We start from the raw sequence: 27,044 nt of genomic DNA, 5'->3' as shown, positions 1-27,044 counted from the left end.
GGTTGTTTTTTGTGTGTTCCTGGTACTTTTTTTGTTGTGATACATGTTTTTTTTATTTATTTTTTGTTGTTGTCTTGGTTATTTTTTAAGGAACTGCTGATGATTGTCAGCTTTGTTTTCTGGTAAAAGCTGCAGGAAAGTTCAGGTGTAGCAGTTTGGTGTCTGGTGTTAGGTTGGATTGAAGGGTCGTTGCTTTGCCCTGTTGCATCTTTGTCTCCTCTTTTTTTTTTTTTCTAATTTCCTTTTAATTTGTCTTCACTATTCTCCTTTTTTTGTCCTGACCTGCAGCCGTTGGTGGACGTGAGGCTTATGATGGCTTCTCCTACAGGGAGAGAGAAGCTTTTGTAAGCTTAGCCACTCCCACCTCTCAGATGCAGAACATTCAGCAATGATCACAGTAAATGTTACAAGAAAACCAAGATGGTGGGCCATCACAATATACATATCTTATTTGAATAAATATTTAATAGTTTCACAGTGAAGCTTTGATGGAAAATACTCAAATTTTTTTGTAATTTGTGATTTTTCTTATTGAGATTTTTATCTTTATCTTATCCTTTTTTTTATTTGGTATGGAGCAACTGTGTGCACACAGTTTCCTGCGGGTTTAATAAAGTATTCTGATTCTGAAAATAATTTAGTTTTGTGGCTAACATGTTAGCATGCTTGTAGACTTTTGTTTTGGCCACTTTTCGGTTGGAAATGGTTCTTAGGTTTTGTGATGAATCATTTTTTTTGCATTGGAATCAGAAGATGTGCCATATTTAGTCCCTTTAAACCAGTGTTTCTCAGTCCAGGTCCTCAGGACCCACTGCCCTGCATGTCTTAGAGATGTTCCTACTCCAACACACCTGATTCAAATTAATGAACTTACTCATCAAGTTCTTTGCAGCCTGTTAACAAGCCATTCATTTCATTCAGGTGTGTTAAAGTAGGGTTACTTCTAAAACATGCAGGGCAGTGGGTCCTGAGGACCTGGATTGAGAAACACTCCTTTAAACTGATCACACTGCCTCACTGTTGTCAAGAAGAGGTAAAAAATGACCCACGTTGCCTTCACAAACTTTCCTTTTTGGTGTAAAAATAGCCCAGGATGAAAACAACGTGGAGGTGACGCTGCTGAATATTCCTACCACGGCTTGTATAAGGCTTTCAACCCCATGTGTTTTGCAGCCGTGCAAATAATTTGGTGCAGATTGGGCTGCAGCCTTCTGGCTCGGGGGTTTAGGTCGCTCGCTCTGAGCTGGCTGTGGAGCATGTACAGTTTAGTTAGGTTCTGGCTCAAATCACTGATCGTAAAAAGCAGAGGGTCGTGGGGTTTGGGGCTGGAAATGAAGGAGGAGCCAGCAGCAGGATGATGGAGTGACCACAGACTACTTGTACTGTGGTGAGGGTCTTCCTGAACTTGCTTATGTTGGTGGTTGGTGTTCGGGTGGTGGGTGGAGCACTAGTGGAGACATTGTTCATTAAGATTTCAGGGGCTTTTAACTCTGGTCTCGCTGTGGTGTCTATGCAGGACGGCTGGAACTGGATGAAACCTGAGATGTAGAATTACAGGGAATACAAAGCCCAGAAGGCTTCGCTCTTGTTTTTGTCTCCATCTTTGTGATGAAAATGAGGTTATATTTGTCTTGTTGTTTGCTTTTGATACTTATAAAAATCAGTCATGTGGATGCTTAAATTAAGAGAGTTTAGTTTTTTCTGTCACGGGATGAAATTTTAGGCGTTTACTACACACGATGGGAGCTTTGCATGTGAAAAACAAATGGCCTTTATGTCATGCTTGGCACCACATGGACATGAACTGCAAGAACTCTTGATGTTTTCCTTGAGCTCAAACCCAGATCCACTCCACCAGCTGTTTTAAACTCGCAGTCGTCCATCTTGCTTTTTATGAGGGACTTATTTTCCCTTTTTTTCTCTTCTATTTTCCAGGCCACTTCAGAAAGACAAACCTAGACAAAGTAGGAAAAGTGAGACAAAAGATTATCACAGTTTGTCAGCGTCCCCATTAATCAAAACAACTCAAACTCTGCCTGGAAAAAGAGTTATTTGTTAAAAAAAGAAAAAAATGCTGCATTTAGGAGCCAAAATGGGTTTGCAGTTGGAAAAAGTGGGAGTAATACGTCTGATGTCATTCAACTTTCTCTTTCTTTTAGATTATAAACTAACTTTTGTGTGTCAGAGGAAGAGTGTTGAGATGCAGACCTGGATGTACATGCAAGATGTTTCCTCTCTGCTTCCTATTGTTGTCCCAGTTTTCATTCCCTTTGTGCTTTGCAGTGATGAGTGAAAACAGAAAAAAGGACCGGAGGGACTGTGGGGACAGAGGTTTGACATAATAAAAAGGGGTGAGGAGATGGAGACAGATACCAATGAACCGGAGCTGCAGTCAATTATAAAGTAATGAGGAAGGCTTGTTATCTTCAGAGATCATTAATACAGTGCAGCGTCTGCTTATTGAGTGGGCTAACAGCGTTACTTATCTGCTTGTTAATTGACAAATAGTCGAAAGTATTTTGCAGCGTTGGTTGGAAAATATCGGCGAAGCCTTGCTGTGATAAGAAGTGACTCACAGACAACCTGCTGTGTTTCCTGCTGATTCTGTTTGCCTTTAGGCATCCAGAAAAAGAGCAGTCACTAGTTTCCCCTTCGCCTGGCTTCCTTAAGTCCTGAACGCGATACGATACCCACACAAGATGACAGGCTGCAGGACCTCGGCCTCCCTCCTGCCTCCCATGCTGCTGTTTGCCCAGGATGTCCTGTGTGGGGACAAGTATCTGGCTCTTGTCTACCAGTGTCTTCCTGCTGCGTGGGACAGATGTACACAAGCCCCCTCTAAGGCGACACAATACAGATGACTAAGCAAGGGTTTTCACTTAACCGGCGCTCGTTCTGCAGGCTGCTTTCATCTTTTATTCACCACGAGGCGTCCAAACACAGTGAATTAACGGGGGGCTGAAACAGTTTCAGATCGGTGACTCTGCTGTGAAAAGCATGAGGATCAGACTAAGTGAAGGAACATCTCCGAGGGTTCACCTTCAGGGTGCACACGTGGCTAGAGTTTTTGAGTGAAGAAAATAAAGCTTTAACTTCCAGATGCTTGCAGGATGAGGCCCATCTGGAGCGAGAGGGAGTCAGAGGCAGCTTTCTGGGCAAGAAGTGCAAAAAAAAGAGCCTTTAAAATGATCACGTTAATGAGTTGCAGGTTTCCACCTCGTCCTCCAGAAAGCCAGGACACCATGTGCGAGAGGTTGGTCTGTAAATCAGCAGGGTTTAACTGGAGGAATTTACTGTCCCACGATGGACTTCCTGGAAACGCTGATAGAGAAAGAAAGCAGGAGAGATAACAGCTGATAACGTCTGTGGTAAACTCTACCTGTACTGCTGCTGCTTGTATTCATGTTGCTTCAAGACCATACAGGTTACCATGGCAACGCATGGCATAAGTTCAGATTTGCATCTCTGTCTCCTAGCATGCAGCTCTCAATCAGTACCAGTCTCTAGTAAATTTCTTTTCATTTTTGTTTTAAAACAAACTTTCAAACTTTATTTGGCCCTTTTAACAAAATGTAAAAAAAGAGTAAAAAATAATTGAACCTTTATTACCATGTGAAATGTCATAATTATTACAGTTTTATTATTATTGTTTCGACCAGGGGTCAGAAGACAAGTATCAGGTTGTGTACAACAGGGGTTTGAGCTAAATTTTTACCATGAAGTGATGCAAAAGATCTCAGAGGCGGTATGTATAAAATATGATACATACAGCTCTACAGGGAGAAATTTTCTTTCAAGAAATCAAATAACATTTAACATTATAAAATCTTCTAGTTTGAATGAAAAAAGGTTCAGAAAGAAGGAAAAAAAATCTATCCCCTTTTTCACAAAGCAACCATCAACAATGAAGCATACACACAGGAAAACAAATACATGAGCTGCAGCTGAAACACGTTCTTGTATACGGGCACAATTCATGTTATGCTGAATCATCTCCCGCAATAAACAAAACTGCCATAAAACACACAATTTAACACATACTTTTGTTGTATTTACGCAATAAAATAGCTCTTTGGTTTCTCTGATTGTTCTGTAAACTGATTCCTTTTATAGAGACATAATGTTTCATCAGTTTGGTTTTAAAACACACTTTTTTAAAGATCTGGATGTTTCCTGTTAACAGTTTTCGTTTTAATTAAAGGTTCCATATTATATATTTTTTCCAACAATTTCATGCGGGTGTCAGAGATCCCTCAACTTTGTTTTCAAGTGTATTGCCCCAAATTCAGCCTTGGTCCTTAATTTCAGCCATTCACACTGAGAATGGGCTTTTTCTGTGTCTGAGCCTTTAAATGTTCATGAGTGGTGCCTGTCCATGCCCACTCCACGCCCCTCTCTGGGAGAGGATCAGGCTTTCGCTGGTGCCGCTCGGTGATGACTCCCTCCGTGGGGTCACAAAGGGAAAGATCTCAGACTCACCTGTTTGAGCGCACATTTGCTAAAAAGTGGAGAAAGCAAATGAGAGAAGAGACAGAATTTTCTCATTTTTTGGCCTCAAACACGACTATTAGAAAACCTTTAGAACGTGAATTTTGCATAACATGGGACCTTTAAACGTTATAAGTTACTGTTGTCAACTCATTCTTAATGTTTCAACAGTTGTTGACGCACAAGTAATGGATCTCTATTAATAGTAGTCATTATTCTTATTGCTCTCTTTTGTAAGATAAAGATTCACTTCTGTCCCATTTTTTTTTTTTTTTTTATTAGTAGTATTTGCAGATTGATTCTGGAAAAAAATCCCAAACAGAACAATGTTGTCACACCAGCTTAAATGGTTTCCAGCTGACAAAGAAAAAAAGCAAGAAAAAAGTTGCCATCCAGTCACATTAAGAGTGCCTCTTAATCTGAACCAGATGTGGCGACGTTAAAGTCTCTTACTGTAAATCGCCCCCTTTTTCATCCAGCGGGGGCCGCTGATGGGAACGCTATCCGCTGTAAGAAATATGTCGTTATTAAGGCTCGTGTCACAGGACAGGATGGTGCTTTCCGCTGACGTTCAGTATCAGTATAATGTGGGTCAGTGCAGACCCCCCAGTAAGCCCCATCGTATTGTATATCAGCCAATCAGCTTGTGGCCGGTCTGAGTAAAGGACTTTTATGAGTAGCGGTTCTTGCTTGGTTCTTCTTACTGAGCTTCTGTCTGTGGAAGTTTTGCCAAACAAATGTGGTTTTATTTCACACCTCTTCAGGAGAGTTTGGACAATAAACCGCACGAAGGCCACAGAGGAAAGAAGAAAAGCATCGTACACATTATGATGATGTTCGATGCAGAGTTTTGTGATGACTCAGCAGCTCTGGATGCTGGAGGTGTTGCAGTGTTTCCTGTTGGTGGCTGCAGTCTGATCCTGTTTCCCCTCATGAGAAACTGGTGTTCATGTTTAAACTCAGGGATCAGACTGCAGACTGTCGGTGCTGCAGGAAGCACGTGTTTTAACATTTATTTGACAGGGAAAATGCATCTGTACAGTCCCTCCACCTGCCTCTCCTCCATCCTCAGCATCTCCACCTGGCTCAGCATGTCCTCCAGCCTCTCCTGCCTCTCCACCTGCCTCTCCTCCATCCTCAGCATCTCCACCTGGCTTAGCTTATCCTCCTGCCTCTCCACCCACCTCTCCTCCCACATCTCCTCCTGCATCTCCACCTGCCTCAGCATCTCCTCCCGCATCTCCACCTGCCTCAGCATCTCCTCCTGCATCTCCACCTGCCTCAGCATCTCCTCCTGCCTCTCCTCCTGCCTCTCCACCTGCCTCTCCACCTGGCTTTCCACCTGCCTCAGCATCTCCACCTGCCTCAGCATCTCCTCCAGCCTCTCCTGCCTCTCCACCCACATCTCCTCCTGCCTCTCCACCTGCCTCTCCACCTGGCTTTCCACCTGCCTCAGCATCTCCTCCTGCCTCAGCATCTCCACCTGCCTCAGCATCTCCACCTGCCTCAGCATCTCCTCCTGTCTCTCCACCTGCCTCAGCATCTCCTCCAGCCTCTCCTGCCTCTCCACCTGCCTCAGCATCTCCTCCAGCCTCTCCTGCCTCTCCACCTGCCTCTCCACCCACCTCTCCTCCTGCCTCTTTTAAATGATACAAACCTTCCCTCTTTTTTAAATCTGTTTTGTTTGGTGATGCTCTTTTATAGGCCACTAATTCCTGAACCTTTAATAATTTAAATGCAAAAAACAAAGGATTTGTTGGCTCTTTATACGGTTTCCTACTAATGACTCTAATGGTTCTCTTTAGTAAATTGAAAGTTGAAAGACTGTTTTACCTGTTTTACCTGCACTTTCCCAGATTTCCGTACCAGAGGCTGTACCAGTCAGGCTGTTATACAGCATCAACAGCGTTTGGTCATTTAACGGGTCCTTTACTTTATATAAAACAGTGATTATTCTCTGTATTTTTACTTTTATATTTTCTATGTGAGCTTTCCAATATTTTTTTTTTAATCTAAAATCAGCCCTAGAAAATTATTTTATTCTAAGCAGGTTGAACTAAACATTCATAACAGCTTCCTTTAGTTGTGAGTACATTTTTCAGATGTTTAGAATTTCAAACCTAAAGGAAATGTTTAGTAAAAACGAGTTTAAATGATCTGTGCTGCTGATCCACTTCAGATCAGCTGTTGGGAAAGAATCTGGAAAGTTTCTTCATGATGTTTCAAATCATAGCTGTGTTGTTATCAACTACTGCTCATAAGAAGAGCAAATGGTTCAGTTTTTGAAGCTGTGGAATAACACATTTAAAGTGTTACTGAGTACTTGCTGCAGTAGGGTGTGTGTGTGTGTGTGTGTGTGTGTTGGACTGAAATTAAATCACTGTGCTCATCTGTCAGCGCTGCTGCAGTGTTGTTCAGTGATGTGGTTTCATAGTTTCTGGACAACAAGTTTTGTAATCTTTTGTCTGGATAAATAAAACTTCCATTGATCTGTTGATGTTTTAACAGGACTTGTTGGCAGTGATAATAAAACTATATAACAAACAACAGGAACCTTCAGTTCCTGTTGTTTGCATTAAACAGGAGAATTTTAATTATAAAATTAGACATTTGGGACACAGTTTGTGGTTATTGTTGGGGCTCTGTAGCCTACATGTTAGAGAAAACTCTGCTCTAATAAATATGGATGAAAAGGTTTTATCGTGGCAACATCAGTTCTGTTTTTCCTGCTCTTTTCTTTCAGCTGCACTTCCCACAACTTTCTGACCCTGCAGAGGAGGACAGAAATAATTTGTTTCTGAGGCAAAGAGAGAAGATATCATGATCAAAGAAACTACCTTTCATGGTGGATAAATGTGGACTCTGATGTTTCAAAGAATTAGGAGCAGAAGACGTGATTAAATGTTACCAAGTGCAGCGTAAAAAAAGTCAACGTCCAGCTTTTTATTTTTAATTTAACACTGTTTTACTAGGATATGTGAAGTAAGATTAAAGTGAGTCTGAAGCTATGCTGCAGCAGTCCTATTGTCTCCATTTAATTACAACCAAAAATCTAAAACATATTTATTTTTACTTTAACTGTAGAGAGAATAAATAAAGAATAAAGTTTCCCATTTTGTCTGGATGTCATTTGATTTGATATGAATCCATTTTTTACACTGCAGCATATTTGAAAACAGGCTGGAACAGGAAATCTGTTCTCACTTCATAATGGTTCCAGTCCTCCCAACATGTCAGGAGACCAAGTGATGAAGAGGTTCAGGCCTGCAAACATGTCTGTAGGTGGGAAGTTGTACGATGTGGTCCTACAGGTGAGGACTGCAGGCCGGCCAGTCCAGTATCCGAACCCTCCTCTTCCTCAGTCATATGGCTGTAATGTTGGAGAATGTGGTTCTTCATCATCTTGGTAAAAGCTGCATGGACATAATATGTTGTTTTAAAGTCAGCAGATGTTGCTGGAAAATCTCTGCATTAACGTTACAGAACTCCGATCCGTACCATCACAGAACCGGGTTTTTGGATTTGTTCCTGACAACAGTCTGGATGCTCTTTTTGCTCGTTGCTCCATTTCCTCCAACAAAGATCTGGAATTCAGACTGGTCTGACCAGAGTCCAGGTTTCCAGTGTGTGATGGTCCATCCCAGATGCCTCCCGTCCAGAGAAGTTGAGCCCGCCTCTGTAACCATGGACCAGGTTATCATGCAGCTTCTTTTCTGCTCAGTAAAGTCTGAAGTTACATCTCTCAGTGTAACCCCAGTGGAGCTGGATGGAGGTTTCCACAGGAATCCTTGTTCATGTGGTTCTATCAGCTGGTGATGATGATGGTTCTGGATGCAGGTTCCTCTGAAGGACTGGACGTCTCTTTCAGCAAGACAATGACCGATAAAATGTTGTTTTATTAGATTTGAAGATCCTTGCCTTCTCCTTTTAGCTACATTTACACAGCGGCCCAACTTGTTTAGGATTGGATTTGTAAAGAAAACTGGAAAATATTAGTTGATTTAATTAAATGTCCTGTATTTATTCCTTTTTATGGCTGTTGACTTATTTGTAGTAAAACAGTCACTATTATCACTTGAGTCATGCTAAAAGCACGATAGCTTCATCATTAAGTCATATAAGCTTCTCCTCTCTGCTAAAGGGACGTTTCCTGGATGTCAGCAGCGGTTATCCAGTAAAGCGTGTGAAGAGATGTGGAGGAAGTGAGCGTCAGAAGCAACCCTCCTCTGATTCATCCAGAAACAATGGAAAGAAAAACATTCAGCAGATCAATCAGGCACCACAGTCATTAAAAATATCTTGCTCGTAGTTACTTTATGGAAGAAATGTTTTCAGCATGACCCAGTTCAGCCTGACATTCTCGTGTTTATTATGTGGTCAAAATTAATTCAGTTAATTATATTTTGGCTTTCTTTGGTTTTGGTCAGTTCTGATTAAGTTAATTTAATTATCATTGCTCTATATGAGGCTTGTGAATTGAGACAGAAATTCATCATGTCAGTAACAGCTTGAGTAAAGAGGGGAAATAAAACTTCTAACAGTAACATTTTTGTTCGTGGAGGGGAAATTACTGAGGAGCTCACCGTTCTATGTTTCTGTGAAAATCCCACACAGCTTAAATTCTAGTTTGCAATAAAATAGCACATTCGCAGACTTTCATCCTTGATATTATAATTAAATATTAATGTCATGTATACAGTGTTTTATCTGCAAACTGTCATATCCTAATCACAAAAGCTTTCCATACTTCATCCTTTTCTTATCTAATATTCATAAAACAATGAACTCAGACTGAGTGAACAGTTATCTTTACATTTAATCTGGCTGACATTGGTGGTGTTTGTGGTGCCACGTTTCTGTGTAATTTTATTAACACCCAGACATAATAAGCATATTACATGGACATCCAAATTTACACACACTCCTACAGCAGCTCAGTCAACAGAAAGTTACACAGCGGGGGAAAGATGCTAATTTCACTCCCTGTTTGAACATGAAGACCATCCTGGCGAATAACCACCATAAAAAATGAGCGTGTAACAGAATAAAAGCTCAATGACAGAAAGAAATGACATATCATTAAAAACTGTTTCTATTGATATCTAATCATCTCACTAAAACAACTCTCTCTTAGATTGAGCCATTTGTTTGTACTTGCTGTGGGTCCTCACACATGGTAGCTGCCATATTTGTGTCACCATTTTTACTACGGTGTCTCTGAATGGACAAACAACTATGTTTGAAGTGAGGACCCTCTAAACCAGGGCTGTCAAACTCCAGTCCTCGAGAGCCGGTATCCTGCAGGTTTTCATTGTTTCCCTGATTTAACACACCTGATTAAAATCAAATGGATCCAACAGCTTCTTGTCAGCTTCTTCACAATAACCCATTAATTTCAGTCAGGTGTGTTAGATGAGGGAAACAATGAAAACCTGCAGAATACCAGCCCTCGAGGACCGGAGTTTGACCCTGTGCTCTAAACTTTAAAACTGCAGTACCGGCTTTGTTGATAGGAGCTAGAGCACCATTTGGGAAAGTAACGCCTTAAAAGGACCATAGAAGAAGACAGTACTGGGACATGTACACGATACCTGTGCAAACATTGTGGATCCACTCACAGATGAAAACATGTTTATGTCTGGAAGACGTTTTGACCACTGATGGCCACCGTCCATCCTTCACTGTGATTGGCGTTTGAAGTCCTTGCTATGCCCATCTTTACCACTAGATGTCAGTAATTCTTACATGCTGTACTTTTTTTAAGTTTTTTTTTTTTTTGTACTTTTTTACTTTTTTCTTCCTCAACAACAGACTCTGTATATGTTTTGGCTCTGCAAGAGGATCGCTACGGTTCGAAATGTGGCTGTAGTCAAACAAAATGGATCTATTTAAATAACGTATTCCCGTCCTTGCCAAAGGCAGCTCTGCATTAAGAATCACTGAAGGAGAAGACGGGACACACAACAAAGAAGAAAACTTGCTCATCTACTGGTTAACGCAGGAGAACTCCTGATTCTTCCACATCAGAGCAAAACCTTAAACTGCATCAGATCCCAGCGATCTCGGGTTGATCATAGTTCTATCAGAACTTCTACCGAGTTCTTCCCTTCTGACTAAACGGTAAATGGACTTGTACTTATATAGTGCTTTTCCAGTCAGTTTGACCACTCAAAGCGCTTTACACTACTTATCACATTCAGCCATTCACACACACACACATTCACATCGGGAGGCAACATGGGGTTAAGTGTCTTGCCCAAGGACACTTTGGCATGTAGTCAGTGGAAGCCTGGAATCGATCCGCCTACCTTCCGGTCGAAGGACGACTGCTCTTCCTCCTGAGCTAAAGCCGCCCCTACAATGACTACAAGCCATTCCTGTCGGCCAGAGCTGCCTCTCGCCCTGCACGTGCGCAATGCCCTTCGTTGAATCCAAATGCTCACTGCGAATTGCTGCTTCAGTCTACTTTTTGTATTTGATTTACTTGAAGTGGACCGAGAGCTATGTTTGTAGGTGATTCAGAGTTTGCTTCTCTGATCCGCATCAGAGTTCGGTTGCACATTCAAACCTCCCAAACAAGCTGGACTTTCCGAGCAAACGAACCAGGATTTGAACAGAAGGGCTGAATGCAGTCTAAGAAGCAGTCACAGCTCGCCTGTGGCTTGTGAAATATGTTATAATGGTTGAGCGCTTGCAGCTTGTTCTTTTGTTTCTGCTCATCCAAGAACGGAGTGTTGAATAGCTGCTTGCAGAAACATGCAAATCATGTGTGTTCCAATATCCAAAAGAAGCTCAGATGCTCCATATCTGCAGATTTATATCGGGGCACAGATTCCCCCGTGCGGCAGCGTGTAACAGTGGGTAGAGTGGTTGTCTTGTAGCCTAAGGGTTTTCAGATGTGTCCCTGAGCAAGACACCAAACCCCAAATTGCTTCTGATAGGTCGTGGTTTAGTGCCTTGCATGGCAGCTTCCACCATCAGTGTGTGAATGTGTGTGTGAATGGGTGAATGTGATGTATAATGTAAAGTGCTTTGGGTATCATTCCAGGTACTCTTTTATTATAAGAGGAACTGAACTTTTCAGCTGTTCCGGTCACCTTGAGGGTTCATGCCCACTTCTGGTATTTCTTAATGTCAGACAGAACCCGGCAGAGTGGTTCTGTGAGGCAGAAAGTGATCTCTGAAAGATCTTGGGATGGGAGATGGTGCAGGGATGAACGGTAAAGACAAATCTGGTCCTTTCAGAAAACTGACCTCCACAATCTGAGGAGAATGAAAGTAAGTAGTAAAAGGAATAAATAGAGGCCTAGCTTCCCTGGGCCTCTGGGAAGAAATGCCACGGCTATTCAAACTGAGCAACTATGAATCTCTGACTTCTTGGATCTGCTGTGACTTGAATGTGACTCTAGAAGGGATTTCTTGTTATATTTCTGCTTTGTTGGTGTCCAAAACTCACTCATAGCTAATCAGTGCATAATTTCCTTGTTTGAATGCATGTTGAAGCCACACTGGAGGTGCAAACATTGTGCTGTTTTCTGGTGAATGCTCATGTGGTGAATCTTGAATTTGTCTTACGAGCTGCAGCCTCGTAATGTTGAGGGTTCTCGCCTCTGCTCATACTGTGAGAGCGCCTGCAGTACAATACAAAACTGTGTTTTTTGGTCGCAGTTTGTGGAAAGGCTCTTTTTTTTTAACAAGTACTGTGTGTGTCTCCTTGCCAGCGTGATCCACAGAGCATTAGAGCACATATAATTACAGCACTGTATGGTCATGTCCCTCTCAAACCTCAGCCAGGGCCTCCATTTTGGGTTTTCCACCATTTCACTCACTAAAGTTGGGACAGCGCTCTTGCTTAAAGAGGCCAGATGTGATTTATGTCCAAGGTGTACCCAGCTGTGTTTCTCTTAGTCTTGCTCTGCAGAGGTGAGCTGGTGTTTTTAATCAGGCGGTGGAAGTTTGTTCTTGTGGACCCCTCCGCTCTCTCTGACCAGCGAAGCCACAGCCACCCTGCCTGTGGTTTTGGTCTGCAGCATGGAGGACCAGGCAGCAGTTTGCACTGTGGCTCTGCTCTGAGAGCAGAAGGAGTAATGCAACAGGCCGAGAAATGGCATGAGGCCCAACACGAGGAAAAGCTAACCACATCAGATGGCACACATCTGCAAAAAGTAAACATTCACTGAATGAAAAAAACAAAGATTTATTTGTTTTCTCAATGTCCCCAAAGATGGCTGTTACAGGAGGAGTTGTAAATATATGTTCTTTCCTCCCTCATCTGTCGTAAGTTGGTATCTGGTGTTAGGAATTGACTCTTTTCTTTAGTCTTTATTTGTCAGTGCCGAACCTGACAGGGAGATAGAGGAAGAGTGAAGAAAAAAACAAAAACAAAAAGAGGGAGAAAAGGATAGGATTAAAATGTGTAAATAACAGTTTTCTAGGCTGCCTAAAACACACCTAAAAAAACAAAACAATATAAACTACCACAGTACTACATGATACATAAAAAATAGAGGAGCTTTGATGGGACATTTTAGTTTGTATGACTGGAAACTGGATGCTATAGTTTATATTTATTTTTTGTCTCCAGCTGAAATCATTAGAAACTTTTTTCTGTCATCTGAATTATTGAGCAACCAAATGAATAAAATAATAAAGTTCTAAGTTTTTTCAACTATTAGTAAGTTTACAATATAAAAGTGCAAAGTTGATTACAATGAATTAAAAGTCACCAGCTACAGTATTTTTTCAGAGTAATAAAAAAAAGCTCAATTAATTGAGAAATATGAAAGAGAAACACATCTAAATAATAAAAAAAATGAATTTTTATTTTATTTTAATTTATCAGAATGCCTAAAAGCATTAATTCTCTCTGTTTTCGCTGTATGTTTTTTGGAGCTGCAGCATCAATATTCTTGTTTTACACTAAAACATAAATCCAGAAAAACAAACAACAAAGCGTTGTTGTTGTTGTTGTTGTTTTCTAAACAGTGATACAGAGCTCCCCCCAATCAGCTCAGCTTTACTCTGTGTTGTTTCAGTTCCTGATCCAACCTCCTGTGCGTTTAACATTTTGTTGATGTCCCCAAGTGGTGCAAAACAACAGCGCTACCATGGCAACGCTATCTCTGCAAGCGCTCTTATCCACATGGTCTGTTCTCCATCATCAGCTGCAGTACCTCATGACCACTCCAACAAAAACATGCACACAATATGAACCACTGACTTGTTACCACGGTGAATGAAGGTGTGGTCATTACATCACATCGCCATGGATGCCATCGTTTAACTTTTAAGCACTGAGTTCAGTTTGTTAAATAGACAAACAGCTGATCTCAGACTGCTGCCAGTCAGACCTGCCAGTTCCCATTTGAACTTGAACTGCAGTAAATTAACAGGGGACCAGGATGGGGGGGGTGGGGGGGGGGGGGGGGGGGGGGGGGGGGGCACATATTGTATCCTGCTTTTCATTAACTATATTTTCCTTGACCACAATGTCTGAGGTTTCCAAGAGAAAGTTAGCCTGACGGTGCCCTAAAAATGGCACCGATTTGACACAATTACGTTAGAGTTTCCATCGCAGGCCCCCCTCCCCAATTAACAGAAATGAGTCAAACAAACCCAGGGACAGGTTGGCAGGCTGCATTGGGCATCTGTTGTTGCATTTAATTTATTCCCATTTCATTCCTGGAAGTTGTGGGGAAGACCTGCTGCCTGATTTATCAGATACGTTTGCAGATTGAGGGGCCAAATGAAGACAAATAAAGTGCCTGGGGGGTGAGAAAAGAAGCACACTTTGCAGGGTCAATAGGCCAAAAGTTCAAGAACTCTCTGCTCTACTGTATTAATCCTGCAGATAGAAAACAGTGCTGAGCTCACTCAGCGAAATCAGACTCCCAACATCTCTACAAGGCTTCCCTCCTCTTCATTCTCCTCCTAAATCATCGTTTTGTCATGCAACAATCCTGTGAACATTGGAGCTGCCAAGAGTTTTCCACCCAGAGTGTTTTTCCAATGTGGGGGTTCTGCTTTTGTGCAGGGTACCACCTTTTACCGTCTACCAGGGCTTTACAGTAAACAGTGACGTGTGTGGATGTAGGCACAGACATCTCTGTGGTTCATAATGTGGCAAAAATGACGACTGTGGGGGCTGCTCTTGTTTTTTCTGGGTGCGGCATTCACTATCACTGTTTCTGCAAGGCCCCAGAGTGTTAATGAGGGGTCTCTGCCAACCCACCAACCTAATCTGAAGCATGGCAGCAATTGGAGGGTGTTTGCCAGCCTTTCTGCGGTCTGCAGAACCCATCCAGCAAGCCAAGACGATAACCCAGATGCAAAGGATTATGGGTTTTATATTCCGTTTACAGTAACTCTGGTTTAATGGGAGGGTGGGTGCATTGGGCCCGGGGTTGGGGGGGGGCTGTTGGTGTGTCACATGGAGAAGTCTGGCTAATTTATTCCAGTTTCTGCTTGTGAATGCTTTTATGGATTTGTTATTCTCAGAGCTGAGCTGCGTTTGGGATGCGAACCACCGGTTGTTGTCAGAGGATGCTTGATGATCCGTAATGATCACAATCAGACTGGGATCATTTAAACCTCCTTTACAGCCCAACTTCAATGTGAAATGGTGCAGAACGGGCTTCTAATCATGCACTGTGTGACCAACATCAGGAAGCGGTCGATGTTGATTTGTTTATTTTTATCTCCATCTTTTTGTCTTTTTGCAGGTTTTTATAATGCACAGACTGCAGTGGTTTCTAACTTACTTTTTCATGTCCAGGGCCTCTGAAAAGGTCTACAGAAACTCCTGGAACTCTGATATTGTCTGAAAGTTTTTGAGTTCAGTGGGTGGATAGAATACTTGGGAATAAAGTCTGACACGAGCTATGATTGTTAATTTCTGCTCTCTCGGTATAATAATGGAGCACTTATGCCTCCCTTTGGGAACTTCTGGTTGATTAAATCACTCCCTAAAGCTCAGCTGTATGCTGATGCAAAACTAGCCTCGACTGCGGGGACTAAGTAATCCAAGAGATTACTAAATTCTAATCTAGTTCATCAGTTCCAGATCTTTATTTGAGATTCAGAGGCCAGATGACTTCAAATTGCTTGAATAGATTATTAATACTCTGAGTGTAATGGGAGAATTATACAAATCCTTTCCAATCTTTTTTGAGAAACATTGTTTTTTAACCGTTCGGTTATTTTCTCTCATTTGGAGACAAACTGGGGGTCATCTGAACAAGTTTGCTCCTCAAAGACACAGATTTTTATGGATGCTGCTTTTTTATCAAATCTTTTTTAAATTAAATGATTTTTATTTTAAATTGCTACCTTCACAAAGTCAAACAAAGTTCTTGAGAGAAAAAGGTGAATGTCTTGGGTTTATATGGTATTTCTAATTTGGGGTTAAATCAGCAGCTTAAAGAGCAGAAGTTTTCCATCATTGTCAAGTTAGCCTGCATTTATTATGAACCCTTTTACATCCAAGACATCAAAGTTCAATGAAAACTGGGTCTGAAATCAGTGTTATTTATTACCACAATAATATTAAACCAGACATAAATTACCAGGTGCTTGATTTATTCACGTCTTCCTCACTTAGACGCATCGCACCTGCAGGATCATGTGTCATAACTTCTCTAAAGACGACCTGCAAGACGACCTGTCGTATTTCACCGTTTGGCTTCTGTTGCAGCCTCTTTGCCTTTTTAGGAGTTTTAAAAAAGTTCAGAAAACAAAGGCATTTAAAGATTTGGATCTATTGATATGGAGGGAAAAACCAGTCTGCAGCAGCTTTGAATAAAAGGAAAAGAAGTCTGAAAGATGGGATATTTTGCAGCTTTAACGTCAGAGCACCCCAACGTATAAATGAACTTTAGTAACACTTTTCCTCTCTGTTCCTCTCAGTGTCTCTTAACGCTCCAGCGAATCCATGTAGTTTATTTTTCTTTCCCCTCAAACTTTCCTTTCTAGTGTCTGACTAACATTTACTACCTAGATTAGTTCTGCTGTCCAGAAATAAACACAAAGACAGAGCTCTGAGGTTAGGTGGTTAGGAAGCAAGGAGGCAAACAACTCCTCCTATCCCACCCCACCACCACCCAATACCCCCCAAAATTGAAACTATCAAGCACCTGGCAGAGGTACACTTGTAGCTTTCCTTGTCAAAGCTAGCTACTGGTGCTAGCTACTGAACAAATAACTGACTCATTTGACTTTGGTTCTTACTTATGCATCTTAAAGAACGACTTACAAGATTACTGTGTCTGTGTTGTATTAGCATAGTGAGCTACACAGTTATCTCTAAAGTGGTGAATCCCTGGATTAGACAATCTCTCAGCTTGATATTAGCATTTCTAGCCTCTGAAACATCATTCTGGGGCTGAATATACACTAAACTGCTAGCTGCTTTGGTTACTAGCATGCTAAGGGTATGTGTAGCCTGTATGCAGTAGCCTATATGACTGCCATCTACTGTTGACTTGTTCTGCAGTCTTTGGCTGCTTAGACTACAAATCCACTTCTATAAGGCCCTCCTTGTAAAAGACATTTGCTTTTAGTTGACACGTTTGGTCCGACCATTTAATTGAGCCGCTGTCTGTCACAGAATATGTTTTCTGTGCATGTGCACAGGAGGGTAATCAAGTTATTAGTGTGGGCTGTTAACAAAAAAATGTTTAACAGTTAATTCTTTGTGGGAGACCATCAGACATAAAAGTGTAGCCAAATTCACTGCATTAGCTTTCCTCAAGTTACTTTATTGACTATTTTGCCAGGTGATATTGAACCAACATGTAATTTGTAGGCATGGACTGATATGAAAATTTTGTCCGATACCGATATTAATATTGTTGTCATAGCATATTTACCGATGCTGAGATATATGTTTTGTTTCGAAAGGGTTAAGATTATCAAAATCTGTACAAAGTAAAAATGATGCAAACATTAGGGGCGTTAGCTTCTCGCCATTGTTTGTGAGCTTCTGAGCTTTTATAGATGACATATGAACGATTTCTCTCTCATGCTATACTATGTTGTTTCTCTAACCCAGTTGGGGGACTTTTGAGAATTGATGGTACCAAAGTGGCCATTTTGGAGACCTTGTCTAAACTGTCCTACAACCTCTCTAATTTAGCCTTTTGCCAAGATAATGTGTTATATACATAGATACATATTATACTATGATCTGCTAGAGGTTTAGAGCTGCAGCGGCATCATTTACAAGGGATTTTCATATTCTTCCTGAAAGTGCTTGTTTTCTTTGGTGATCTTAAAACTCTTCATTTGTTCTTTGTGTCATCTTCATTCATTCTTCACCTGTAACACATATAATGATATTTATATACTGTATATTTCTATCTCAAGAAATTTCACAAGTGTTCCCTTTACTGTGACTGCACAAGTATTCAGACTGTTTGGGTATGTAAGTTTCAAGTAGAAGACTCTGCACAGGACTCAAAGACAAGGCAAGTTTATTTGTATAGCACATTTCATGTACACATCAATTCAAGTGCTTTACATAAATCATTAAAAAACATTACAACCAGGTGCAGGAAGCAACAAGTGCATTAAACAAACTTTAAAAAGAAGTAAAAGAAAGTAAATAAAACAGAAAGAAAAAAAATAAAATGGATAAAATAGATAAAATGGAATAAATAAAGTTCCAGTGTGAGGAATTAACAGTTGTTTTGATAAAAAGTTTCAGCAGACCTGCAATTTTCTGGGAGTTTGTTCCACATGTGAGGAGCATGAAAGCTGAACGCTGCCTCTCCACGTTTAGACCTGAAGGATCTGGTTGGTTCAGAACGAACCAGAAGATCCTGAATCTAATCTGGTCCTAAACCATTCAGGTCTTTGTAAACTAGCAGCAGGATTTTGCGGTCAGTTCTTCAACAGACGGGAAGCCGGTGTAAAGATCTGGATTTCTATGGTCTTCTTTCTTGGTCTTAGTGAGGACTCGAGCAGCAGCGTTCTGGACTAACTGCAGTACTTCAGGCAACTAAAGATAAATACATAGTCAAGTTTTTCTAAATCCTGCTGTGGATGCTTTCTAAGACTGAACAGCTGATGTTACCACTTTGCGTTGCAAATCAACTTGCTCTTTAACAAAAGCTGACTACACAAAACATTCACTTTATAAACCGTTTTTCTTTTAATGTTATTTCTCTCTACATCAGTAATATGAAGTCTCTATTAATCAGAGCAGTTGAAACAGCCTGAAACCAGATAAAAACATATATATTTTTTGTTGCCTGCACTTATTCATGCCGTAAGACCTTTGATTGAAACAGAATGTAGTCATAATACGACTACAAGTTTCTAACGAGATTAGTATAAAACCAGGGCATCTGTTTCCAGTTGGGCTTTGTTTTCACTGAAGCCCCTGTGTGGTTCTGGAAAGAGCATTGCGGGTCCCTTAAACAGCTCACAGCATTCCTCAGTTGGTTGGATGTGTGTACGCGTGGGTTGACAGTATGAGTCAATCGAGGCCCGGTGAATTAACAAAATGTCTTCAGATACTAAAAATAGTTTCCTCTGAACTTGTTTCAGTGTATGAGACTCATTTTATGTGTAATGTCTCCAGAACATGAAAACACTCGATCGGTCCATGAAGAGCTGGAAACTGCATGGCTGCTGCATGAGTGTGCACTTGTATTTGTTCCTTTGTGTGTGTGTGGTTATTTGCTTATTTTCTATTGGTTTATAGAGCCACATCAAAGTTTTGCTGCTCTGAAAGAGATTGTCTGTGTTTCTCATCACAAATAAGACCAAAACTATGTTGGCGCAGTCTCTACTATTATGGTTTTTTGCTGATCTTAGTCCAGACGCTACAGTGAATGTGAACTGTGGAGGTGTACATACATTACTACCAGGTAGCTCAATGCATCAGAGAGGAACTGAAAACCTTGTTCCTATTTATGTTTTATTCCTTTTCTGCAGCCTAGGTTGTCCAAGTGAAACGTTTCAGAGCTGCAGGTCTGGAAAATAAAAGCTTCCATAGATGGCTTTATGAGAAAAGAAAGAAAGAGGTTAAATCAACCAGTCCACAGTTTCACATAAAGCTGCATTTGTAGAGTATCTGCTCCTTTTAGACTCCTGTTTCTAGATGGTGATAAGACCACCTGGAGTTCCAGACGTCTACCTGCCTCCTTCCCCCTGTAGGTAAACCAAACATGTAACACGAACAGCAGCTGACTTCAAAACAACTCCGTCTGCACTCATTAAGCTCTTTTTCTCAGCATTTAAGAATTCCCATGTGGTTTAAAGCCGTTCTCTAATGAAACACAATTAAAATGAAGAGAAGGTAATGAAAAATATTTACCCCCAAGTCCAATGAAGTGGCGGGCGAAGTTGATGACTCCTCTTAATGAAAACCACATGCCTGTTCTTATAAAATCTTGTTTTTGTGGTGCAGATCTCTGAGGCGTTAGTTTTGGTGCCAGGGATTGAATTAACTCCTGACGGTGGGTAGGAGCGAAGTTAGAGAGTTTATCTGAAACAGAACATTTTGCTGATTTATGCTGCAGATATCATCGTGCCATATTTCAATCAGCTGTAAGCTGAACGGAGGTGATGTGGATGTTAAACAGGCTCAGTAATGGTTATAATTAACAGTTTCTACAAAAACGTCAATGATAAATCTTCTCAAACATCTTCTGTGAAGAATATATTTTATAAATATGCTCGAAGGGGCTTGGGAACTGAACCACTGACCTTGGCAGTACTAGAGTTATGTATTATTCACGAAACCACAAGCAAATCTTCTCAATTCAGGAAAATGTCCAAAATTTCCCAAACCCAGTGATTTAAAATGTAAATATGTGCCTGATGGGTGAGAAGAAAGTTTCTTTACCGCAAACAGACGACATGAAGGAGACGGAGCTGCAGTCAGAGAGACGACACGCAGCAAAGCCAAAGTCAAGTCAGGGGCTTTTCACTGATTTCACTTTTTACTCACTTGACCAAAAACTCACACCATTTCTTCATTTTTTAGCTAAAATTGTCATCAGAAACCCTTCTACTATTCTGAATAAAACTTTCATAAGTGCAACTTTCTCTGCTGCAGGCTGGTTTGAAGATTTCACGGAAAAGTCTCAAACGAAGAAGCTCCTCATTAGTTTAGCTCATGCTAACATTACAGCTCACAGGCCTTTAGTACAGACTGAGCTCAACAAAAGAAAATAAAAATCTATCATCATCTGAATGTGTGACTACCAATAACTAAAACACACTCCCTTGGACATTAATTCCACACCTATGCCCACAAGGGCTGCAGGGATAAAAGATCGCTGTTCAATAATAAAGTTATACATAATGCAATAATTAAAATTAAGTCTCATTTTATTCCCAGTAGAACATAAACAACATATCAGATGTTGAAACAGATATTTTACCACTTCATGGAAACTATTGGCTTATTTTGAATCTGATGGCAGCAACACATCTGAAAAAAGATGGAACAGGAGCAGCGAATGGATGGAAAAGTGATTGGAACAAATCAGAAAAACTGGAGGAGCCAAAGAGAACCAGTTAGGTTCATTTTCATCAGACCAGTAACATGACTGGGTATAAAAGGAGCATTTCGGAGAGACAGAGACTCTTAGGTCTAAACATAGTCAGAGGTTCACCAATCTAAGACAAACTGGGTCTAAAAACAAATTCAGGAAATGTTTTTCAAGATCCCACCATCTACAGTTTGCAATTTAAAAAGATTCAGAGAATTGGGAGGAATCTCTGTGTGCATGGTACAAGGCTGAAGGTCAAAACTGGATGTTGGAAATCTTGGTGTCCTCAGGCAACACTGCATTAAAAACAGACAGGATTCTCTACTGGAAACCACTGCATGGACTCAGAAAGACTTCCAGAAATCAGTCTGTGAACACAGTTCACCCCGAAATCCACAACGCAGGTTAAAGATCCATCATGCAAAACAGAAATCGTTCAAAGCTCATTGAAAATGGTCTGAGATGAAGTGGAAAACTGTTCTGTGGTCAAACTGAAAATGTGAACTAGTTTGTGGAAAGCATGGACGGCGCGTCCTGCAGACTAAAGAGGAGAGGAAGCATCCAGCTTGTTATCAGTGGACAGGTGAAAAGCTGCATCTCTGATGGGATGGGGCTGCATTAGTGCCTATGGCGTGGGCAGCTTCCACATCTGTGAAGCTCCATCAATGCTGAAAAGTACATGGAGGTTTTAGAGCAACATCTGCTCCCATCCAGACAACGTCTCTTTCAGGGAAGACCTTGCAGATTTCAGCAAGACGATGCTGAACCACATCCTGCATCCATCACAGCAGCATGGCTTCACAGGAGCAGAGTCCGGCTGCTGAACTGGTCTGCCTGCAGTCCAGACCTTTCACCAGTACACAACATCTGGAGCATCATGGAAGCAGAAATCCAGCAACCAAGGTCCAGGACTGTAGAGCAGCTAGAATCCTGCATCAGACCAGAATGGGACAACATTCCTCTCCTAAAACTCCAGCAACTGGTCTCCTCACTTCCCAGATGTTTCCAGACATGTTAGAAGAAGAGGGGATGCTACACCACGCTGAACATCACCCTGGAACTACTTTTTCCACCATGCCGAACATCACCCTGGAACTACTTTTTACTACATGCTGAACATCACCCTGGAACTACTTTTTACACCGTGCTGAACATCACCCTGGAACTACTTTTTACTACATGCTGAACATCACCCTGGAACTACTTTTTACACCGTGCTGAACATCACCCTGGAACTACTTTTTCCACCGTGCCGAACATCACCCTGGAACTACTTTTTACTACATGCTGAACATCACCCTGGAACTACTTTTTACTCCATGCTGAACATCACCCTGGAACTACTTTTTACACCGTGCTGAACATCACCCTGGAACTACTTTTTACTCTGTGCTGAACATCACCCTGGAACTACTTTTACACCGTGTTGAACATCACCCTGGAACTACTTTTTACTCTGTGCTGAACATCACCCTGGAACTACTTTTTACTCTGTGCTGAACATCACCCTGGAACTACTTTTACACCGTGTTGAACATCACCCTGGAACTACTTTTTACTCTGTGCTGAACATCACCCTGGAACTACTTTTTACTCCATGCTGAACATCACCCTGGAACTACTTTTTACAGACATGTTGCTGCCCTCAGATTCACTATCAGCTCATATTTTCCATCACATGGAAAACATTTTAACATCTCATATGTTGTTTCTGTTCTACTGGGAATAAAATATAAGACATTAATCATTTCATTCTGTTTTTATTTACATTTTACACAATGTCCTAACTTTTCGTAGATGAACAACTCAGCACAGCTGTTTTTCTATAACAGAACTTACTGCCTCATCGTTAGAAAAGCTTTTCTGCTCATTCATTAATTTATACATTTGTTTAGGCAGAAATAAATATTTGAATTTTTAATGGAGCCCATAATAAAAGTTTTGTGTGCCCATTGCTAAAACATAAGAAAATTTAACTTTAACTGGTATTATTCAAACATCCATTCATCCACCTAGCTATACCGCTTCGTCCATTAAGGGTCACGGGGAAGCTGGAGCCTAACAGCATTTTAGTAAAATATTGTTTTGATTATTCTTTTTCAAAGATAACGTTTGTGTTTAAACCATTTACCCTCTTCATTAAAAAGAGATAGCTGAAGTTCTGCAGTTTCAAATCTCTGAATTATTTGTCCGATATTTGGTATCATGAATCCACAGATGCCTCTCTTTAAGTCACAGCTGACTACGTAGAAGATGATCAGCTTATGAAGCACTCATTTTTCAACCCATAGATCATCATTCTGATCCCTCATCAGATGAACTGCTCTTATTCATGTTGATTTTTGTTCTTTTATTTAAAACTGTATCTCTACCTGTCCCTCGTTTTGGACTGTGGAGCTGTTACTTACCACCTCTGGAAATTTCCTGTTACCAGCACATTGAATTAGGCTGTAGACACATATATGAGAAGTGGAAGAAGAAAACCACAAGTGAAAAGACATGAAGCAGACATGGACAGAAACAGGATGTGGCTGGACATTGGAGTGATGCAATGGAATCTGCTGGCATCAAACACAAATCACAGAGTTTTTTTTATCGTAAGGTAGCAGCTTGGTGCTCAGGATGGTAATGCTGGCCTGTTTAGTGGACCTTTCAAACCTTTAACCAGTTTTTCTGGTTGGTTGGGGCTGAGCTGTAAAGCCCAATCCAAAGTCTTCTGCACTGGTGTCCGTGGAGAACTCAGACTCAGTGATCTTTATAAAAACTGCAGCTGAAGTAAACAGACAAGTTTCAAACATGAACAATAAAAAACAGACACCTCAGAAAAAAGAAGAGAGGAATAGGACTGACCATCTGGCTTACTTTTCTGTCACATTCAGTCAGTTTGCTGCAGAGACGGCTAATTTTAAGTTGTGTGAGGGAATCTGCATATGATAACACTCATTTTATGATCTGTAACCCTCATGGAAACAAAACCATGACTTGACCTTTTACTGCTCATCTGATCTTCATCTCTACATTCCCACCAGCTTGTTTGGATATAAACACACATCAACACAGTTTTGTTTGTAAAATTTAAGACAAAATTCAAATTCAAAAACACTTTATTTTCCCCTGAGAGATGTGAGTTATCTTACTCTAGATAAGTTGATAAAAGCCTGATTTGGTTACAGCTTTGATATGGCTGTAAAAATTTATCAGTAATCTTTAGCTGCTCATCTTCGGTTCCAGATACATTAATTTCACATTGATCATTGTTAAGCTGAAGAATATTCTTTTACATCTAAGTATTAATTTGATCGAGGAATGCATTAATATTTCTCTGGTGAGACAGTTATACAGAGGTGAGAGCTGAGAGTCATCAGATTATGTTCAGATATTTTGTTTGTTTCCATGATCCAAGCTAGTGGAAGCATGCAGACGCTGAACTATAGGAGGCCCAAAATGGAGCTTTGGGGAACCCCACAACTGTTCTACCCCACAACTGTTCTACCCCACAACTGTTCTCATGATAATAAATTACTAACCTAAGAAGAAACTGGTGTAATATTGGATGTAATGCATACCTTCATAAAACTGTGAGAGAAACAGTTATTTTTTAGCTTTAAAGGACAGTTAGACTGTCACCCAAGTAGCTCTACTTTGTCTCCTGTCCTGTTTTCACGGTGTATGTTATTTATTTCTTCAGGCATTAAAAACCAACTGGTTAGGGTTATAAAAGCATGGCTTGACTGTAAACAGACACCGTCACACCTTACTGCCCTTCACAGATCTCCTTTTTCTGTCCCACTGAGTCCCACCCCAGCTGCAAAGTACACAAATGTGGTGCAGACATGAAAGAAGCCTCCAAGTGAAATTTATCACTCTGACAGAGAAGCTGAGTGTCAAGGAAAAATCTACAGTTTGACTTTTATTTTTTCATATTTTAAAGTTTTTACTGTCAGACTGTGTTGTAAGTTTACATGGTAAAAACAGAACTTTATACCTGCACAACATTAGCCTGTATGGGTTTTTGTACGTGTTTTTGTTAGCATAGATCTGCTCATAAAACTACCAATTTAATATAGTTTATCTTAATTAGCTTTGGTTTAAAATAAAACTATAATTCCAAGTGTAAAGTTGGAGTTTCAGTCTGTGAAATTTCATTATTTTAGTGATTATAAAGATCAGATTTTATTGACTGTAAGGCAGATTTGCTGAGATCTGAGATGTTTTTAAATGAGTCTCTTGACGGACGAAAATCCTGATCAGAGTCTGCATGTCACTGTCCCACCATATCTGTAATCTCCCCAGTCACAGCCAGATGACATGAGAAGCTGTGGTGCATCAATTCTGTCAGAAGGGACTTGCTGGGAAAACAGCAAGGAACAGGACGGACCAATCTCATGTCCACATGCTGTCCCTGCTTTCAATAAGTGCAGTTACATTCCCATGATACTTCTACCAGAAAGCTGCCCTGCTGAACTTCTGTTCGTTTCCATGGATATTTCAAATGTAGAGGGAAAAAAAGAGAAGTCTCCCTTTTGCTCCCTTAGAGCCTAACTGAGTCCCCGTGCCGGGCCGCTCTGCTTGGACGGTTTTCTGATCAGATCCAGCTGCTGCTGGTGTGTGGACGAGGACAGCAGAGGAGCGTGGAGGCTTCTCTGGACTGATTGATAGGGGTCAGGATGAAGCAGGGAGTCACATTTCTGGAAGTCCGATCGCTCTTCTTCTGTCTCATATTGTCTGTCCTGCTCTGCGTCCTGCTGTCATGGCGACTCCTGATGCTGTGTTTAATGTTGGCTGTTAAGACGTGGTGCAGCTCTGCAGGGAGCGGACCGTTACACTCCATTCTGGCGCTTCGCAGCACTTCTGCTGAGCAGTTAATGAACTCTTTTATAGTCAGAGGGTAAATCTTGACTGCTGTTGGTAAACAAAGCCCGTCTTGATTGCATTTTTCCGTCCACCACACTGTGATTTGTTAATTATACTAAATTAAAACCAATGCAGTTCATGCAAATCTTGAGTTGGGCAATGTTTTCCACTGTTTGCCTCAGAGCTGTAAAAGCTGCAAAATATGACTTTTTTACGGATTACTGTTTCTCTGATGTAGACTACTAATGCCGTCTGAGTGAAGATGCATTTGGAAGTGAATACTATCCGTCGCCTGTATAATAATCTGTTACAACAGTAGGAATTTGCGTTGGCCTTGTGCTGAAACGGTTTCGCAGTCCTCTGTAAATGCCTCTGCTCTTGTTTCCCCTCAGGACCATGCCGACCATGCACTGCTCTGCTGTCTCACTGCTTTTTGGTTTCCTGATTGGTCTGAGCTGCTCGCTGGACCCCAGAGACCCCAACGTGTGCAGCCTGTGGGAAAGGTGAGGCCTTTTTGACAGTGACAAATAAGCGAAACTATTATTATATTAATTCATCATGTTTTCCTCAGACACGTGCATGATGATTAAAGATGGTCAAAGCATCTGCTACATACGGTACCAGTAAAACGTTTTTACACAACTACTAGTTCAAAATTGCTGAATAAACTTTTGACATCAGCAAATGCAAATGAGCAAGTAACAGACTTTAAACACAACATGGCAGGTTAACTAACATTGACATTATTTAACCCTATTCTTTGTTTGGCCCGTAAACAAAATGTGCAAAAAAAAAAAAAAAAATCATATATATATATATATATATATATATATATATATATATGATTTTTTTAAAATATATGCTTTATTTAGCAATTATTACTGTTTAATATGTCAAAACTATTTTAGTAAAGTCTTCTCACTTCTGGTATCCACCAGGGAGCAGCAGACAAGTATTAGGTTGTGTGCAGCAAAGTTTTACCTTAAAGTGGTTCAAAAGGTCTCAGAACTTTTATCAAACATGATATATAAGCCATTATAGGGTTAAGGTGGTATTTAACTAATGTGATTAAAGCTCTGATTCCAAATAAGTTGGGACACTGTGTAAAATGTAAAGAAAAACAATATTTAATTTACAGTAGAACATAGAGAAAGTACATTTTAGCATTTCACACAAGCATGAGTTGATCTTGAAGGAAAT

General features: G+C 40.8%; 1 protein-coding gene across 1 annotated transcript in view; it reads left to right on the top strand.

Moving 5' to 3' along the window:
- Window positions 1–27,044, top strand: part of pear1 (platelet endothelial aggregation receptor 1) — a 60,266-nt gene that overhangs the window by 4,942 nt on the left and 28,280 nt on the right. The window contains exon 2 of the mRNA XM_041988524.1: window positions 26,237–26,347. Coding sequence (XP_041844458.1) covers window positions 26,241–26,347 — 107 coding nt within the window. The 5' untranslated portion in view covers window positions 26,237–26,240. The remainder of the gene's footprint in view (window positions 1–26,236; window positions 26,348–27,044) is intronic.

The sequence above is a fragment of the Melanotaenia boesemani genome, chromosome 6 (genome assembly GCF_017639745.1).
Source record: "Melanotaenia boesemani isolate fMelBoe1 chromosome 6, fMelBoe1.pri, whole genome shotgun sequence".
NCBI classification, from domain to species: domain Eukaryota; kingdom Metazoa; phylum Chordata; class Actinopteri; order Atheriniformes; family Melanotaeniidae; genus Melanotaenia; species Melanotaenia boesemani.
The sequence above is the reverse complement of the archived record's forward strand: the minus strand, read 5'-3'. Positions and strand labels throughout refer to the sequence as shown.